Source organism: Pseudonaja textilis, chromosome 8 (genome assembly GCF_049901715.1).
Source record: "Pseudonaja textilis isolate UNSWEBS1 chromosome 8, rPseTex1.2, whole genome shotgun sequence".
Classification (NCBI taxonomy): domain Eukaryota; kingdom Metazoa; phylum Chordata; class Lepidosauria; order Squamata; family Elapidae; genus Pseudonaja; species Pseudonaja textilis.
The window spans coordinates 8,500,491-8,520,638 of NC_141997.1; the positions used below are offsets into that span (position 1 = coordinate 8,500,491).

Here is a 20,148-nt window from a genome sequence, read left to right on the forward strand (position 1 = left end):
ATGCTTTGGGCTATAGTACTGTAGAATGACAAGTGAATGGCTGTCACTATCCCCAATAAATTTAAATGTATATATTGTTTTTTATTATATTTTATAGAATAAAGCATGCAATTTTTAGTTTCAGGACTCATATATCTTATAGATTATGTTGACATTCAGATGGGAGAGTGGAAGAGTGTGGCTAAAGCTAATTGGGAATGTCTGGAGTGAAAAGATAATGTGTCATGACTGTTTAGTCACCAGTTTACATATATGCACCAAACTTGCTGATTATAAAATGCAATAAATAGGCAAGGTGCTTCTTATGTGGAATTAGTGGCACAAGATTTTGCCCTTATGTTATGAGGCATATATGTCTTGCTGATTATAAATATTGATAGTTTAAATTAATTATTGTAGGTTGCTTTCTTACAATATACATACACAATTGTGCTTGTTGGAATTATCATTCTGCAAGTGGAACTTCACTTGCCCAGTGATTTCCACCCCCCCAGACGGCATACAGTTCCTGGCTGTGGAGAATGGGGATATTCCTAGGATTGGATGAGATGTGGGGGTGGAAAGACTGTTTTCAAGATATTCCAACTGACAACCCAACCCAGCAAGCACTGATGAGACGATCCAATCTCTCAATGCAAAGCTTTATTGAGTAGATCGTTTCGGCACAGCATGAAAGTGAAACCAGCTCTGAGGAATTCCCAGGCAATTCGGTATAATTAAAGTATAGAATCCTCCCTCCTCCTATTAGTGTAGGTCACATTATCCAATGGGGAGTCCATCCAGGTGGTGTTGTGAAAAGTTCTGGTGAACTCAGGTTGAAATGTGTTTGTTCTCTTGAGACCGCTTCTTGTTATCTTTTGGAATGCCTATTCCAATCTCTTCCTCCCTTCCCCCTGGTCTGTTGACAAGCTGCAAGGCAGTGAAAATGAAAGCAGTTTAAATACACTTCGAAGTTTGACAACTGCATGTTCAGAGAAATTGGTGGAACTTAATTGGCTGCCACCTGCTTCCTAATGAAAATGAAACCTGTAACTTTTAATTAAGCAACTAAAAATGTCTTTTAGTATTTCAGATTTCAATAAAACACTTCAACAGCTAAGTCAGGTAAGTAATCTATAACATAATACTTTAGTTATATGGACAGATGTAAATATTGTTTTCATTACAGCTACTCCTCAACTTGACCCCAAAATTTCTGTTGCCAAGTTAGTCAGTTGTTAAGTGAATGTTGCCCTATTTTATGACCTTCCTTGCCACAGTTAAGTGAATCCCTACAGTTAAGTTAGTAACATGGTTGTTAAGTGAATCTGGCTTCCCCACTGGCACAAAAGGTGATCACATGATTCTGGAACACTGCAACCATCATAAATATGAGTCACGTATGAGTATTTGATCATGTGACCACAGAGATGCTGCAATGGTTGTAAGTGTGAAAAACACTCATACGTCACTCTTTCAGTGATGTTGTACCTTTGAATGTTCACTAAATGAACGATTGTAAGTTGAGACAGAATGCCTGTCTCAGTGGGGCCAAATAATTTATTTTCATTGTATTTTGTTCTCTTATAGTCATCTCTCATGCAGTGTAATGAAATAAACCAGAGGTTTGTATTATTACATTTTTCAAATATTATTGCATTATTTGTATTAAGAATATTGGAACTTTTAATCAGAAGCAGTATACTAGTAGTTTTTAAAAAATCCTAAGCTTTTTTCCTTTTCTTTGCAGTGTAGTCAACTGTATTTTTATAATAGAACTGGAGAAAGGAATTAATATAAGCAACATAATATCAGAGTTAGAAGAAAAAGCAGAACTGAATCTAATTGGTAAGAAAATTATGAATAGAATTTTGCTGTAGAGCTACTTGGTAACAATGTGCTTGTTTTATCTGTCCCTCTTTGAAACTAAGATGATGAAAAAAGCTACCAGAAGTCTCCCAACACAGGATTTTTATTTCAAGATTGCATATTCTATCACATAATTTTTGAGTTCTTTTAGTTATGAATTTCATTTTAAAATATAAAAACTATTGTTTCCTTGCATGATGCATTGCACAGATATTTGTGGTGCTGTTTAGTAGTTCTGTGTAAATAGTTCAGCAAAGCACAGCATTTGTGGGCAAAGATACTTAGCTGTTTGAAGGAGTTTTGGAGCAGCTGGGCCAAGCCTTCAAATGACTGTAATATTTCATGCTTGCAAAGAGTGAATCCAAAGGGGTGCTTTGTTTGTTGAATGATTTGCACAGGCGTACTCTTTAGTGAGAAATTTGTTTTATTCAGACATGACACCAACTGAAATGTTCCCTCTTTGAACTCCCCTGGAAACAGAGATAACTCCATTGTCCATTGACACCATTTGAATAATGTCATATTCTGAAGACTCCAGCAGGTTCAGTACAGATGATAGCAGGATAAAGGTCTTCGTGTGTACTACAGTGCACACAAGGTATTAGAGCCTTGAGTGAAATGGAAGACAGCCCATTAACTGCTGAGAGTTTCCTCTTGCAAACCTGTCCATTAAACATGTGGATTGGATTGCTACATGATGGCAACAACATTTGATTCATCTGTGAAGAGTAACTTTATTATGAGTACTGATGTACTATTTATTATGATGTTATAGTAGACACAGTAAATAACGATGTTAATTGCATACTGCAGGTATCACAAGCTAATGTAAAGTGAAAGCTAATCTTATCAATAGTTATTAGATATTACAGCTATCTAAGTTTAAGTGAGGAATATCAATGTGAAGTTTCATGAAATAGTGATTGCATAATGAACCTATGTAAGACTAACACTTTATAGGACAAACAGTCCATCAAAGGATTTCATAGTCTTTACAACAATATAATAATTAATACTAATATATAAGTGCATATAATCCTTTGTTGTTTACAGAATCATGCTGCTGTTTAATGCAGCCGTTTTCTTGTCCAAATGCCCAAGAGTTGCATCGTTTTCAGTGGTAAGTGTAACCTGCTTCATTTAGAAAGTTTGAAGTTTACTTGTCATGCTCCTTATTTGATGCACCATAATTCTCAGCATTGAGAGGGGGGGAAATAGAAAAAGGAACATACCATAAAGTCTTACAAACTGATGATGGGACAAAGGTGAGATAATTTCTTGTCCAACAGACAGTCCAATGTAACTGCTATTCTAAGATAAAATTAAGCATTTAATAGTTGATTGCAGATTTAACAATTTTAAAAATGCATATGAGAGGAATTAGTATGATAGAATATTTTGCCAGTTTTAATACCAATAGAATACATGTAGCTTATGATTGAATAGTAAAGAGCTTGTTGCTTCTTTGAGCTTTGTTATTTGCAAACAGACATTTCATTACCAGACTAGGTGACATATTCAGTGCTAGAAAGGAGTGGGGTTTACTCTCTGTTTATATAAAGCAGCTTGCTCTGTCATTGTTAATGGAAGTGTTTTTTCCTTGATTAGGCTGTTGGCTACTGCTTACTTGTCTGAATTGGTAGTTCTTTTATTAAGTTATTGTTTATTGCCAGATTGTTTATCTGGTGTTAATCCCTGCTTATCTGAGTATTGATTGCACAGCAAGGAAATGTTCTAGTCTTGTTGTTTCCTGTACATGACACTTGAGGCAATAGAACAGTTAAAACATTTAGTATATATTTTCTGAACAAACTGCTTGACGTAAGAACTGATGATTAAATATGCAAAATAGGCTTGTAAATTATTTTAATGATAAAAGTATTATTAATTTTAGAAGGCTGCCCAACTCCATAACACTGTGCAATATTCATGAAAAATAGTTAAAATAATAAAAGCAGACAACAAATATATTAATCAAATTCATTATTCTTTGAAGAGATGGGGCAGATAGATTTGGATTTTTCTTCATCCCTTTAAAAGTATAAGCTGCAACTAAATCGATGATGATATTCTGTTTTTCTTATAGTGCTATTCATGAACCAGTTGGCTGTAGTGGTCATAGTACTCCTGACTCTCCAGTTACATCTGTAGGTCCTTTCTCTTTTACAATGCAGCCTGAAGACTTTCCCTCTGAATTGTCCTCTGAATCAACAACTGTTTTGCCACCTCCTTTCACTGAGCCTGCAACAATAAATATTTCTACTATAAATGCTACTCATAATCCTTTCACTGAGCTTTCTTCTGGATTTCCTACAAAGTCAACCAATATATTTGTTCCTTCAACCTTGGTTGAAACAATTAATTCAGATTTTACAAACCATTCTACCCATCCTATTAGTACTTTTCCAGAGGTACATCCCACAGCATCTACAATATCTAATGCTCAGCATACAACATCTATTTCTTCAGCCATCATGTCCATGTCTTCTTCTATGATCTACACTAATGATATTGGAGGACCAAGTAAAAAAAACACAGGTAACATTGATTTAGATGGATCTTCTGTTGTGACCCTGATATATGCATGTAGTTTGATGAATATGTGGAAGTACGAGGGTTGTGCATGCTTCAGAAATGCAAGTGTTTTTGATTTCACACAACCACAGTTCAAAAACAGACCAAATTTTTTTCAGGCTTCCTGAAAAACTTTAGATAGTGGTACATTTTTTTAAGGCTCATGTCACGTTTTAATGAATGCTGGAGATGCCCTCCTTGTGTAAGGTCAAAGAGTTCTTCCAGGTTTTTAAAATTTTTAATTAATTAATTTATTTATTTTATAAATAAAATAAATAAAAAATAAAAGAAATAGAAAAGAAATGGGGCAACATTGCCCAAGTGTGCGGTCATTAGCTCTATGCTCACTTTAGAGAAAGCATTAATCGCTGATTTCAGCAGGAAAAGTACTTCACTGAACTGTCCTCATTTCTGCTTGAGGAAGCTTCCAAATCAAAATGGATGTTATCTTTTGTCCCCTGTTTCTGTCCTCCATCCATTGGTGATTTATTCAGTGAGCTGGTTTTGACCTCCAATGCACTTATGCCACAAAAGATAAAGGTGCATCAGATTCTACTGTGAATTAAAATGCATTCAAAGGACTGCATAAATAAACAAAACTTCTGTAAAGCTTTGAAGCTTCTTAATGGTATTTTGTCCATGCAAGTTTATTCACATTAAGGAAACAAAAAAAACCAAATATGAAGTATTTCATTTTCCTGATTTTCAGTTTTGTTTAAATTTTGCAGAACAAATCTCTCATAATAATTCAAGCATTACCAATAGTACTGATGCCTCCAATGTCAGCAGCATTGTTTCAGAGCTTGAAAGCTACTTAACTGCAGAAACAATAGCACCATCTCTTGGACAGTCGATGCTGGAAAGAGTTAGCTTCCTTCTAAGCATGCCCCAATCACAAATATATCCAATGTCTAAAAGGTATGTGTTTGTAATGTAAGAAACATATTTCTGTATAAAATATTTTTTCTTGAAATGAATTGTGTTTACAGATATCCTATGATTCTTTTTAAAGTCTTTGAAATGTAATTTTTCATACTTGTTTTCCAAATATATTTCACATCATCCTCTTGAGATGGTATAGATAAAAAACTATATTTCTCTCAAGAAATTTTCTTTATCAACATGTTTGTACTTTAATGTAATTCAACTGAGAAAAGTTTTCATGAAATTATTGTATTTTTAAAAATTGATAACAAAAATCACACAAGTAATTATCTATATTACTATCTCAATAGAATAATAAAAATAGTGGATGTGATTGGATTAAAATTGAAATTCTCAACAACATCCATTAATCTTACCACTCCTACTATGGCTCTGGCTGTCCTGAAAGTCAACAGTAGCTCTTTTAGCAAGGTTTCTTTTGCTGTTCAAAATTCCTCAGATCTTGAGGTAAGCATTTTTTTCATTTTTTAAAATGTCCTTTGGGCTTTAAGTAAAACTCTTTAAAATACAAGATTGAGTATAGAATTTGTTAGTAAATCCAAAGTCCCCAAAGCTAAAGAGGTATCAGAAGAGCGGCTAACTAGAACTCTGGTTTACATTTTTGCTCATTTTTAATTAGGCATGTATTTTATGCAAGTCTCCTCAAAAACAAACCACATCAAATTAAGTTGATTTTTAAATAATTAAAAATTAAAAGTATAGGATCTGCACATTGTATGACTTGATGCAGACAGGTGTATTGGTGTACTTTATTGTGAATACATCCTGTGTATCTATTTAACTAGCCCCAGCTGGGTTTTTCTTTTCAAAGAATGTAATACAGGTAGCCGTCAACTTATGACTATTATTGAGCCCAGAATTACAATTATAACTCATGCTGGTCGTCAAGTAGGTCATGACCATGCCTGACTACAATCTTATTTGCAGTAATTAAGCAAATGCCATAGTCATCAAATAAATGCAAAGGTCATTAAGCAAAATTTATGCCATAAAGCAAATACCAGTTTCCAGCAAAAAAACATTGCAAATCACGGTCCTGTGATTGTGAGACATTGCAGAGCATTGTAAATTCAGGCCACTTGCTGAGTGCTAAAAATGCAGTCACATAACTACCTGGGCATGGTAATTGAAATTTCAAATCTGGGTCATAGGTACTTTTTTTGGAGGTTAATTGTAACTTTGAATGGTTACTAATGTAATGGTGCACTTTTTGTTTTCTGTGAAAAGTAGCAATAAGTATAATATGTAAACTTCTAAATCTGAAAAATCTATGATATGTTTTAATTGCTGCTAGGAAGGAAGTGGAGAGAGAAGCATAGTTAATCACTTTGCAAGAGGAAACAAATTTTTATGAGCCAATTCAGTCTAGTAGTTAAGACATCAGGCCAGAAACCATGAGACCATGAGTTCTAGTCCAGCCCATGAAAAGTGATTTTCTCTAACTTTCTCTTAGCAGTCCCCCCAACTCCAGGCTTGTAATGGGGTAATATGAGGAAGAAAGAATATTATGTATGTTCCCCACCTTGAGTTTTTTATAAACGATAATAAAGATGGGAAAAAATAAGTACAATTATGTACCTGCTTTTCAGGCCTCAAGAATGGATGCTATTGCATTAATGTTGATCTATTATACATAGTACAAAGCATATAGATTCATTATCTATTTTTTGGAAACAATGTCTTTTTTTTAAAGGTTACCCTTGGAATTGAAGTGCCATCAAAGATTATTGGATCCATTACACTTCCATCATCAATAATGGCAGAATTGTCACCTCAAGATAAGCAAATAGCTTCTAGAATTACATTTAATTTTTTTAAAAAAACAACTCTATTCCAGGTACTTTTATAGTTTCAAAGCATGCTTGAAATTTTTAAATATAATCTATTGTTTCTACCAAGTAACATTATTATACTTAATAAGAATATACTTGGTTGCATTTCACAGGATTCTACACTGAAAAATTTGTCTTTGTTCAGCTATGTTATATCATCAAGTATTGCTAACCTTTCAGTCAACAACTTAAAGACAAATGTGACTGTCACGCTACAAAATATCAGGCCTAATCAGGTACCAATTTGCACACTATATTTTATTTACTTATGCTTCATTTCAGAAATTAATCATTTTAACTATCTGAATACTTAGATATTTTTATTAATATAGCTGTAATATTGTGTACAATTTACCTCCTAATTACCATACGTTTTTATTATAATACAGGCCAGGGGTGGGATTCAATTTTTTTAACAACTGGTTATGTGGGCGTGACTAAGTTGGTGGGTGTGGCTTGGTCATGTTATTGGCTGGGTGTGGCCAACTCAATATCACTCACATCGAGACACGCATCTCCTCACCTGGCCTCTCATGACTGTGGGGAAGCTGCAACAGTTGTAAATGTGAAAAATGGTCATAAGTCACTTTTTTCAGAGCCATTGTAACTTTGAATGGTCACTCCACACAAGCAAAATACCAGCAAAGGAGTGGAAAATAACCCCAGAGATGTTCCTGAGACAGGAAGTCTAGTCCTGCCAAGAATGTAATAAGGGTTAACGGAGAGGCAGTTTCTGTAAGCAACACCAGAATGTTTCCTTTCTGCCTTCCTTACAGGATTAGGCCAGTAATTTCTTCTAACAACTGGTTCTCCAAACTGCTTAGAATGTTAACATCCGGTTCTAGAGAATAGGTGCGAACTGGTAGAATCCCACCTCTGATACAGGGAAAATATAATATTACATAATATAGGCAGATCCTTTTGAACTGAGGTTGCATATCCATATTTATACTAATAAAAAAAGTCCAGTTACACTATTTTTTTTTGCATTACTAAATAGAGATTTCATAAGCCTCCTTGTATAAGGTTCTTGATGTTTTGCATATTTTGACAAATGTCCAGATCACCCCTACACATTCAGGTCCTCATGATTTATTCTTGGTATTTTCTATTTGTAAAAACAGGAATAAATGAGGGTTCTGATTCAGATAATTCACCTGAGCAAACTCTGTAGGGAATTTCTGTGGTGTTTTAAAAATTCCTTATAGCCCTACAGAATAGTCTGAAGTGATAGATGTACCTACATCTAAGCAAACAAGTGCTGCTTCTTTTTAATATATGACTCATGTGGTATGTAGCTAAATTTATTTTTCTCTTCCAATCAGGAGAACTTGACATTAAGATGTGCCTTCTGGGATTTCAGTAAAAATGGTATGTTTCACATTCATGTGACTTCATTTATGTTACCTAAGCTAGTTAAAAACTATATTGCTTACAATTTGATAATAGAAGAATTTTAATATTTGGCAGGTGACCAAGGCAGTTGGAATTCTGAAGGTTGTGTGGTAAAAGAAAGAACAATGAATGAAACCGTCTGTAACTGCAATCACCTGACAAGTTTTGGCATATTACTGGTAATGTTTGTTGTGGCCCTGTCAGCTGCCAGCAGAGATAGCTGCAGAGTCAGATGAGGAGGAGGTGAAGGGAGAGCCTGGGCCAGCTTCAGAGTTTTTGTAAGGCTCTGATAAGGAAACAGCATCAGAGACACAGACAGAGCCGGGGCCTTCTGTCCTCCCCAAGTGGAGAGACAACTGTCTTCAGGGCCTGAGTTGAGTGAGGGGGAGGAACAGATGGGCCTCATCCCAGATGTGCATATGTGCAGTGAGGAAAAGAGAGGAGAGCAAAGGAAAGCAGTAAGCTGGCTCTCAGGGAGAGGCAGACACAGATGATAGCCAGGCCCTCTCTGGCTGGGAAATAAATAGGAGAGGTTTCAGAGTGGTTTGTTTTCTAGTATACAGCAAGCAATTAGGATTTCTTGGGTTTGTTGGGACTAATTACCATCTACCAGAAGAAAACACATACAAAATGCTATCTACACGCACTCTCACACCACCACCCAGCACAGATCAATTCCGTAGCCGAGACACTCATCTCCAGAACAAAATGCTTAGCCGACGAACAACACCTAAAAACCGAACTACACACCCTCACTAACATACTAACAGCCAATAGATTCCAAAGAAAGATTACCCACCTAATCCAAAAAGAAATCCCAACCAAAATCCAAGAGAGAGAACAAGAGAACGGCAAAGCCCTCCTCCCATATATGAAAGGCACTACAGACAAAACCAGCAAGATCCTCCAAAAAACACAACATTAAAACAGCATTCTGCACAAACAGAAAAATATCCACCATCCTAAGAAACCCTAAAGACAAAATCGAATTAGAAAACCAAGGAGTATACAAAATCCCTTGCACCGCCTGCCCCACCACATACATCGGACAAACTAACAGAAGAATAAGTGCACGCATTGAAGAACACAAGAACTCAATCAAAAAGGAAGAACCGACTTCTTCCCTGGTCCAACACCTCAAAGCCACAGGACATGAGATTGACTTTAAAAATACCGGAACTATCGCCAAAACCGAACACTTCAACAACAGCATAATCAGAGAAGCCATAGAGATAGAAAAACACCCAGCCATTTGGAAATCCGCCCTCATTAACAAATGAGTACCTAACATGAAGAATGACACCAGACCCACACCCACGAGGGCCACACAAGATGCTACTACTACACTTCCACATAGAAAGCAGACTAACACCCACACAGAAGATGAGACACGACCACGGACCAGAAGCCATACCGCAGCTGCATTACTACCTGCTTCAAACCCCTCCGACCCATACATGAAGCGAACTGACACCCACCATGAAGATGTGGCATGACCACGAATGCGAAGCCAAACAGGATCACAGCTCACCAGCTCAAATCCCTCAGCAACTAATACTAACCTGAGCACAACATAGCCCCCACCTGAACAGAACACACCCCCAGCCAATCAGAACACAGCCAAAACCCCAACCAATCAGAACACAGCCAAACCCCCAACCAGTGAGAACAGAATCTCACCCAATCAGAACACAGCCAAGCCCCCACCCAATCAAGTCACACCCCCACTAGCAGTTAAAAGGAAGAAGCAGCTGCAAGCTCACATTACTCCGAGAAGCACAAAGCTGAAGACACAAGTCTGAAGATGATGAATGAGACTTCGTCGAAACGTTGCCTAGATACTTCCAATTTTACGCGGGAGAAAACCCAAATAACCAAAGATCCACATACAAATTCCCGCAAAAACCTCAGAAAACATATATATGTGTATGTGTATGTGTATGTATGTATGTATGTATGTATGTATGTATGTACAGGTGAAACTCGCAAAGTTAGAATATCGTGCAAAAGTTCATTTATTTCAATAATGCAACTTAAAAGGTGAACCTAATATATGAGATAGACTCATTACATGCAAAGCAAGATAGTTCAAGCCGTGATGTGTCATAATTGAGATGATTATGGCTTACAGCTCATGAAAACCCCAAATCCACAGTCTCAGAAGATTAGAATATTGTGAAAAGGTTCAATATGCTAGGCTCAAAGTGTCCCACTCTGATCAGCCAATTAAGCCATAACACCTGCAAAGGGTTCCTGAGCCTTTAAATGGTCTCTCAGTCAGGTTCAGTAGGAATCACAATCATGGGAAAGACTGCTGACCTGACAGTTGTGCAGAAAACCATCATTGACACCCTCCATAAGAAGGGAAAGCCTCAAAAGGTAATTACAAAAGAAGTTGGATGTTCCCAAAGTGCTGTATCAAAGCACATTAATAGAAAGTTATATGGAAGGGAGAAGTGTGGGAGAAAAAGGTGCACAAGGAGCAGGGATGACTGCAGCCTGGAGAGGATTGTCAGGAAAAGGCCATTCAAACGTGTTGGGGACCTTCACAAGGAATGGACTGAGGCTGGAGTCAGTGCATCAAGAGCCACCACACACAGATGGATCCTGGACATGGGCTTCAAATGTCGTATTCCTCTTGTCAAGCCACTCCTGAACAACAAACAACATCAGAAGCGTCTTATCTGGGCTAAAGAAAAACAGACCTGGTCTGTTGCTCAGTGGTCCAAAGTCCTCTTTTCTGATGAGAGCAACTTTTGCATCTCACTTTGAAACCAAGGACCCAGAGTCTGGAGGAAGAATGGAGAGGCACACACTGCAAGATGCTTGAAGTCCAGTATAAAGTTTCCACAGTCTGTGTTGATTTGGGGAGCCATGTTATCTGCTGGTGTTGGTCCACTGTGCTTCGTTAAGTCCAGGGTCAATGCAGCCATCTACCAGGAGATTTTGGAGCACTTCATGCTTCCTTCCGCAGATGAGCTTTATGGTGATGCTGACTTCATTTTCCAGCAGGACTTGGCACCTTCCCACAGTGCCAAAAGCACCAAAACCTGGTTCAATGACCGTGGGATTACTGTGCTTGATTGGCGGGCAAACTTGCCTGACCTGAACCCCATAGAGAGTCTATGGGGCTTTGCCAAGCGAAAGATGAGAGACATGAGACCAAACAATGCAGAAGAGCTGAAGGCTGCTATTGAAGCATCCTGGTCTTCCATAACACCTCAGCAGTGCCACAGGCTGATAGCTTCCATGCCACGCCGCATTGAGGCAGTCATTGCTGCAAAAGGGGCCCAAACCAAGTACTTATACATGCTTATACTTTTCAGAGGTCCGATATTGTTCTATGTACAAACCTTGTTTTATTGATTGCATGTAATATTCTAATTTTCTGAGATTGTGGATTTGGGGTTTTCATGAGCTGTAAGCCATAATCATCACAATTATGACAAATCACAGCTTGAACTATCTTGCTTTCCATGTAATGAGTCTATCTCATATATTAGTTTCACTTTGTAAGTTGCATTACTGAAATAAATGAACTTTTGCATGATATTCTAATTTTTCGAGTTTCACCTGTATATAGCATGTGTATATGTATTATGTAGGTGTTTGGGAAGATATATACTCTCTCTTGAGAGCAGGCAACAGAATTTCATTTATAATGTGGGCCAGTGTGCTCACAGTTAAAAAAAATGACAATAAAATTATCTTATTATCATTATATTATTTGTGTGTGTGTTTATATAATTTATATCTCACATTTGAAACTCGAAGCAACCCAATAATTAATGGATATACTTAATTATTAATGGATATACTTAATGTATACATGTAGTGCATATTGGCAAACTGTGCTAAAATTTTAAAAATTAGATTTAAAAAAAGTTAACAATATTTTTGTTTCTTTTTAGGATTTATCAAGAAACCCCACTATATCTCCAGTTCAAGTGCTAATTCTAACTTTCATCACCTACATCGGTTGTGGACTTTCAGCTATTTTTCTTTCTGTGACTCTTGTTACCTACATTGCATTTGAGTAAGTACTTGGCTGTGCTAAATCATATGGTAGCAATTTGTTGTAGCTTGAATAATGAAAACAGAATGACATGTTTATGATATTATAAGGCATCTTTGATTAGCCTGAGAAATTTTTTTTTATACATAATAGCTGAAAAGTAAAAGAAGTTTAGATTATAACCATTTTATTTAGCTAGAAAATCAAGTGTAAAAATGGAGAAATTGTATATCAAATAAGACAAACTGATTTTCTCAATTCATTTCATAATAAAAAAAATATATCCTAGGATTTTTTGTTCTAGAGTTAGTGATTCAAATGAGTGCCTTGCACAGATTTTCTTTCATAGATTTCACATGGTTTATTGTCAAGGTTTTCCTCACCAGATACCTTTTCACCTGGAGAAAACCCTGTTCCTTGTTTTTTTTTAATTCTTTGGTTTCTATTTACATTTAACTAGCAAAATATTATATTTTGTTTCTGCAGTTTTCAAGTAATAATTTTGGTGCTTAAGCAATTACAGTTTTATAAGTTAGTAACTCAGCATTATTAGAAAAACATATTTACAGTTTGTCATGCAAGTTTAAAAAAAAACCTAATGTAGAAAGTTGTAATTTCCAGAAGAAATTGCAACAATTCTCATGCTACTATGGTCTTACAACAGTGTTTGAAAAAGTTATGATTTTTGTTTCAGAGATTAAAACAAATATAAACATTGCCTGCATCATATTATATGTTATTAAATGTATCAAAAAAAGCTCTGAGCTTACATATCTAATTTATTTGGGTTTATAGGAAAATCCGAAGAGACTACCCGTCTAAAATTCTTATCCAGCTCTGCATTGCGCTGCTTCTTCTAAACCTCATTTTCCTGCTAGATTCCTGGATTGCTCTGTATGAGATCCAGAATCTGTGCATTTCTGTTGCTGCCTTTCTTCATTATTTTCTTTTGGTTTCTTTCACCTGGATGGGCCTTGAAGCCTTTCACATGTATCTTGCCCTTGTGAAAGTATTCAATACATACGTTAGAAAATATATTCTAAAGTTCTGCATTATTGGCTGGGGTAAGTATATATGTTTTTTTCAGAATTTATATTTGTAAAGTCTACTGTGTACTTTTATTTATTCCAGCGGGCAAGGACTATCAGTATAGAGAAGTTTTGGGCAGTTAAGTTTCATGAAGACTAGCTTCAGCCTCATGGATTTTATTGGGTCTGTTTTATGCATCGCTATATTGTATGTATACTGTTGATTTTAACAGATTCATGAACACTTTTGGTTTTGAGACACATTATTAACCTTCACAAGTCACTTTACCTCCCAGTTTATTTTATCACCCAATGCAAAGTGAAGAAAATACATATATATCATAATAACATTTAACAGCTTATAATACTAGCATTGTTACGCATTAAATACCTTATATAAATATTCATGGTATTTCTTATGCTTCCTACTTTGAAAAGGCTAAATTTATACCATTTATTTTAGGTAAAATAAGTGAACATTCATATTAGCTTCCCATCACATTTTTGAGTTTTCAAATTTTGCCTGCTGCAATTTGTGTTTGTTACATTTAAGAGTGTTACTTCTATACAGGAGAGATTTGTAGGTCAAACCAAGCTATTGGAAGGGTTCTCTATCCTAGGTAATAGTCATGTAAAGGTCCAGCAAATAAACTACTCTTAATAGATAGCAATGTAGATGTCTTAAAAAGAAGTTCTTTTTAATACTCAAAGGAAATTTTTAATTAGTTCCTAAATATTATTCAAATGGAGGGATATTTGTATATTACTAGCTAGTGTGCACTTTTGGAATAAGACCCATATAAGTATCAGCTACAATTATCTCTTGTTGTAGATGTCAAAACATCATCCTACCTATAAAGATTTATAGGATAGATTGAGACAGTGAAATGAAATGCTCTGAACTTTTGAAACGCACTGGGAAAAATCTTCTCTGTTTCTTGAAAATCCAATAGTTTATTCTTGTTTGTTGGTTCAAATTTATTACAGCTAAATATTTCTCAAGGTGTTGTTTGATCTTTCAGGATTACCAGCTATAGTAGTAACCATTGTATTAGCAGTATCTCCATATAACTATGGGCTTGGATCATATGGAAAATTTCCCAATGGTTCATCTGATGAATTGTAAGTAAAACTTAGGCAATAATCTAAAACATCTAAAAGAAATCTGTTTCTTTTCTTATCTTTTAAATTTCTGTACAGAAATGTATTGCTTTCAACTGGCAGAATTCCCCAGCAAGCTTGCTGCTATGTAGCGACTCTCCATAGTCATTCTAGAAATATTTCCGAAACTTTCAGACTTGGTCTGGGAACACCATATTATTGTTGTTGCTACAGCTGTTGCAAAAAGAATGAACAGAGACAACAAGCAATCTTCCAATGAGCAATAATGGAGGAACAAACTTGACCTCAGCACCCCTGCCTGTCCCTTCCTTGACTTTCACTGTATTTATTTTTTGCAGTGAAGACGTGAAAAAAATAGCACATGCCATTAGCTACAAAACTACTTAGAAGGGCCCCGTGGGGACATTGTGATCCTGGGAAGAGAAAATATCAGGGAAGCAGAGACAGATGAAACTTTCCATCAATGGAAAATTGGCTCCTCCTCAAGACTACCAAAGCTCCAGTATCACAAATTGTAAAATGAGGGTTTTATTGTTTGAGCTGTACTCCAAATGATCTGGAGAAAAATGATCAGCTATCCAACAGCAACAGTGGCTTCTTGCTAAGTTACCAATCCAAGGACAAAACCAACAGTCACAGAGTTCCCTCTATGGTATTATCAACAATAAACAAAAAACACAATATAGTAATAACTCCTCTATCACATATGTGTATAAAAATAAAAAGATAAAATTTAAACAAGGCTTACCTTGGATATTAAAAAAGGGTTTATTGTAGACATGATTAATAAGTTACAATAATGGATCAAATTGAACATTAAATCAGGTAACAGTCTGATTAAGCTAGATATTATATCTTTAAGGAATGCATATTGTTTACTTATTAATTTCAGTTAATTTCAGTTAATGGGTCTAGTTAGCTGACTTGCTGGATCTAAATTTTGGCCTCTTGGTTATATGTATGTAATATGTATATGTAATTGATGTATACCTTATTTTTTGTATTTTAGCTGCTGGATTAAGAATGACATTGTATTTTACATCACAGTTGTGGGATACTTCTGTACAGTATTCTTGCTGAACATCAGTATGTTCATAGTAGTACTGATTCAGCTTTGTAGAATCAAAAAGAAGAAGCAGCTTGGTGCCCAGAGGAAAACTAGCATACAAGATCTCAGGAGTGTTGCTGGCCTTACATTCTTATTGGGAATTACTTGGGGATTTGCCTTTTTTGCATGGGGTCCTGTAAATCTTATTTTTATGTATCTCTTTGCGATTTTTAATACTTTGCAAGGTAGGTGACTTAAGTACCTCACAATAGACTGACCTTTTTTAACTGTACAAAAATGAATTATTTCATCCTATTTCACTATTTTGCTTTATCATCATATAAAATAATTGACCCAATCTATTCTGTATAAGTTTTAAATGGCATTATTGTTATATTTAAATAAATCCCCTTGAAAACACATAAATTACATAAACCAAGCACTGCTTAGTAGTATTGATGTTATAACTAAGGCATTGTTAAAAAGCAAGAATCTGTGACAGTAAAGCTATGTTATTTTGTTATATTGCAAACACTGTCAAAGCTGTTCATAAATATGAAAATGGCTATCTCTGAGGAAGAGTTGAAAAAGTCAGTGTGGTAATCACCAGCACAAAATCAAAACCCCATCCCTTTGTACATATGCCTGAAGTCAAAACTTGTATAAAAGGGCTGAGATGTTGATTGTGCAGACCCTGCTGCCACTTTTACTTTTTTGACACTTCCTTCTGCAGACACCCCACCCCCACCCCGATTATGAAATATGTATATTTATAATTAGCAGATGAATGAAACTCCTCTCAGGTTTAAAATGTCAAAGAGAATCTGAAGCACCTAAGGCAATGTTTCTTAAAAGGGTAGTCTTGGAAACCCTGGAGGCTCTCAATACCCTCTCAGGGATCTGAAAAATCAAAGCTATTTGCCAGCCTATGTTGAAAAATAATATATAATTAAAATTCCATCAAACAATTGTGAGAAGTGGTAACAACAGCAAATGCATCAATTTTAACTTTTAATATGTTAAATATTAGTAAATATAAGCTGCACAAATTAAAGCTCTTTTGGGGTCCTCTATAATTTTAAAAATGAAAAAGTTTTAAGAAACACTGACCTTATGAAATGTTTATAAAAGGAATTGAAAGACAATTTCCATTTTCTCTAGTAACAGCCAAAATCATACACAAAGTCCTCAATTAGTGACCAGAACTGTGACTAGAACTCAGTTTTTAAGTAAAGCAATCACTATATGAAACCAGTTGAGTTTATGATGCTAATTCAGCTTTCCTTTGCTTTACAGCAAAGTCCCTAGTATATGAAACAGGTCACAAAGTTACTTGTTCATCACCGTTGTAATCAGGGGTGGGTGTGAAAAATGGTCATAACTCACTTTTTTCAGAGCCATTGTAACTTTGAATGTCACTCCACACAAGCAAAGTACCAGCAAAGGAGAGGAAAATAACTCCAGAGATGTTCCTGAGACAGGAAGTCTAGTCCTGCCAAGAATGTAATAAGGGTTAACGGAGAGGCAGTTTCTGTAAGCAATCCCAGAATGTTTCCCGCCTCCCTTACAGGATTAGGCCAGTAATTTCTTCTAACAACCAGTTCTCCAGACTGTTTAGAATGTTAACAACTGGTTCTAGTGAATAGGTGCGAACTGGTAGAATCCCATCTCTGGTTGTAACTATGAACAGTTGCTAGAGCCAGTCATTAAATGAAGACTATGTGCATTCCTTCTGTTCTATGAACTACAGAGGATATGAATTTTACCTGGATTTTGATTTTTTGGCATTCACGTATAGGCATGTAAACTGGTACCACAAGACGTTTGCAACATTGCATACATGGTAGGTATCAGTTTTTCTGGTGGCTGTGTTGTGCAAAATTGCCCTCACATAGAAGATTTTTAAAAGGTAAAATAAATTCTGAAAAAAATGGGGTTGTAATTGTATCTATTTACTTAAAATAAAATGTCATAACTTCCTTTGAACATTATTTTGCAGGGTTTTTCATTTTTGTTTTTTACTGTATTGCAAAGGAGAATGTTCGCAAACAGTGGAGAAGGTATTTGTGTTGTGGCAAATACCGGCTGGCTGAGAATTCAGGTAAATATTAAAAAGCTATTGTTTGTATTTAGTTATGCAGTTTATAGGCATAATGATTCGAAGTTCTGTTACTTGAATATAAAACTGTTTTATTTTTGTTGAAACTTCAGCCCTCTATGTCTTTCCATGACCCCATCTGGTTCTAATTCAGAGACTACCCCCTAAAAAAAAAAACCCTTTCCCAAATTGATTTCAGCCAGTATAGCTGGAAGCCAGGGCCAGAAATGGGGGTAGTGGAAGGCAAGAGGTGAGGAGCATTGTATGAATGTTTTTTTATTGATTCTCCTACTCACTTTATATTTTTCTCAAATAAAAGTGTCAATTGAAGTCAGATTAATTTGTTCCATAATGTATTGTTTGCTGTTGAAGAAAATGATGCAGTTTTTAGTTTTCATGATTTTAGAAACCCTTATACATTTTTTTCCTCAGCTTTATGATGGCATGGAGAATTACAGAAAAACCCAACATTTCTCTCCTCAGGTCAAAATGCTGTAGCAGCAAGGCAGAAATGAGGGTAGAAAACTAGTTGGGTCTCTCTGCTCTCTTCCAGAGCCATTTTATTTTCTTATTACAAATTATGGGAGGAAAAATAGATCAGCCAAGTAGCTTGTTTACACTTTGATTTGGATTGTGGGCAAGATGGAGTAAGATAGTAAACAGGATAAGTGATGAATTGTGTCATGATACAAAAAAAGCATAAATACTTGCATTGCATGGGGTGGAGTTTGTGCCGTAACATTACTACATGCATATTATCATTATGATGCAGTTTTGGCTTGCTGGGATGCTTATGCTGGAAAGGGAGCAAGAAGGTCAGGACTGATTAAAGATGCCGCCCCTTTTCTGTATAACATATATATGCCACACACAAAAGGGGAGTTTGTGCCATGATAGGATAACCCTGCTTTTGTCATTCTGTCAAAAGTAAGATAATCCTGTGGACCCTACTAGGAATCTTTAAATTAGATACAATTTTCAATAAATTACTATGACTTTAATATATAACACATTGTTCTGTAATCTTTTTTATTATAGACTGGAGCAGAACTGCTACTAATGGCTTAAGGAAGCAGAATATTAATCAAGGTGTATCCAATTCTTCACATTCTTTACAATCTAACAGTAACTCTACTAATTCTACATCGATGCTAATGAGCAGTGATTATTCTGTGCACTCAAATGGCAATGGTATGTATGTTAAAGTATTCTTTATAAGCAACAATATGTTTAATGTAGTACAAAATAAGGTAGATTAAAGAAAAGTCAATTGTTATGTGATAGGACCAGATTAAAGTCCTTGTAAGGCCAAACCGTTTCTATTTTGTAGAATGCATTTTTGTAAGTGTATTAAATTTTATGGATAATTTTAAAAAATATAAAACAACTATATCATTGTGATATCTTCACCAAAACACATTATGGTATCTTGGCCACCACTATGTACTGTTACCATATTTAGCATGGTTAATAAGGTAAGACAGTATTTTGAATTTGAATTTGAAAGCAGCAAGACTGTTTGTAACACCTGCCTCCAACCCCTTAATCCAAATGCACGTTTCCTTGGAATATGCAGTGGAAAGAGGCAGTTACTTTAAGGCAAGGGTCTTCAAACTTGGCAAGTTTAAGACTTGTGGACTTCAACTCCCAGAATTCCTGAGCTAACATGACTGGATGAGGAATAGAAGTCCACAAGTCTTAAAGCTGTCAAGCTTGAAGATCCCTACTTTAAGGTGTTGCAGAAAAGTTCTACATGTATGCTTTCATGTCCTCTGGAGTGCCTTTGCCATGTTTGACTCTGAAATACTGTTCAGACCTAATTAATCATTTATATTACAGGGAAAAAGCATGGTCTTTTTTCACGGGCTATTTAGTTTTAGTAAACAGTAGATACAGGACTTTCCATGGGGTTAACTGTTCAGAGTCATTGTGAGTCAAGAACAAAAAATTAATAAATAAAAATAAATAAAAATACTGAAAGTGAGATTAGCATTCTAACTAGTACTTAAGATGTTATATTTATTTGGGACAGAGTCATAGTTCTCAGTGTCAACTATCAACTGAAACAGGCTCATTCCCACTTATCAATTAAGTCTTGATTTCCAGAGGAAATATGTCAATGATTATAGCATCTCTGGAGACATATTTAGGGGCCAATTTACATTGCTGAGAATTTCCACATGACATCTATTCCACAACATTGTGAGCCTATAGAAACAGAACCTGGAAAGGCCTCTCTGGGA

General features: G+C 35.7%; 1 protein-coding gene and 1 long non-coding RNA gene across 4 annotated transcripts in view; one reads left to right on the forward strand and one right to left on the reverse strand.

Annotated features, from left to right (window-relative positions):
* ADGRG2 (adhesion G protein-coupled receptor G2) overlaps positions 1-20,148 on the forward strand; it is a 57,658-nt gene that overhangs the window by 36,750 nt on the left and 760 nt on the right. For all 3 annotated transcript variants that reach the window (XM_087938228.1, XM_026714264.2, XM_087938229.1), the window contains 17 exons: positions 1,065-1,104; positions 1,570-1,604; positions 1,730-1,827; positions 2,902-2,968; positions 3,935-4,386; positions 5,151-5,340; positions 5,658-5,814; positions 7,061-7,204; positions 7,313-7,435; positions 8,525-8,570; positions 8,670-8,773; positions 12,506-12,630; positions 13,405-13,673; positions 14,660-14,759; positions 15,769-16,052; positions 17,807-17,908; positions 18,944-19,096. In XM_087938228.1, the coding sequence (XP_087794354.1) occupies positions 1,065-1,104; positions 1,570-1,604; positions 1,730-1,827; positions 2,902-2,968; positions 3,935-4,386; positions 5,151-5,340; positions 5,658-5,814; positions 7,061-7,204; positions 7,313-7,435; positions 8,525-8,570; positions 8,670-8,773; positions 12,506-12,630; positions 13,405-13,673; positions 14,660-14,759; positions 15,769-16,052; positions 17,807-17,908; positions 18,944-19,096 (2,489 nt within the window). The remainder of the gene's footprint in view (positions 1-1,064; positions 1,105-1,569; positions 1,605-1,729; positions 1,828-2,901; positions 2,969-3,934; positions 4,387-5,150; positions 5,341-5,657; positions 5,815-7,060; positions 7,205-7,312; positions 7,436-8,524; positions 8,571-8,669; positions 8,774-12,505; positions 12,631-13,404; positions 13,674-14,659; positions 14,760-15,768; positions 16,053-17,806; positions 17,909-18,943; positions 19,097-20,148) is intronic.
* Positions 879-17,233, reverse strand: LOC148125103 (uncharacterized). The gene is made up of 3 exons (XR_015744530.1): positions 17,194-17,233; positions 3,081-3,159; positions 879-909 (listed from the first exon to the last, which is right to left on the reverse strand). It is a non-coding gene; the product is annotated as an uncharacterized LOC148125103 (long non-coding RNA).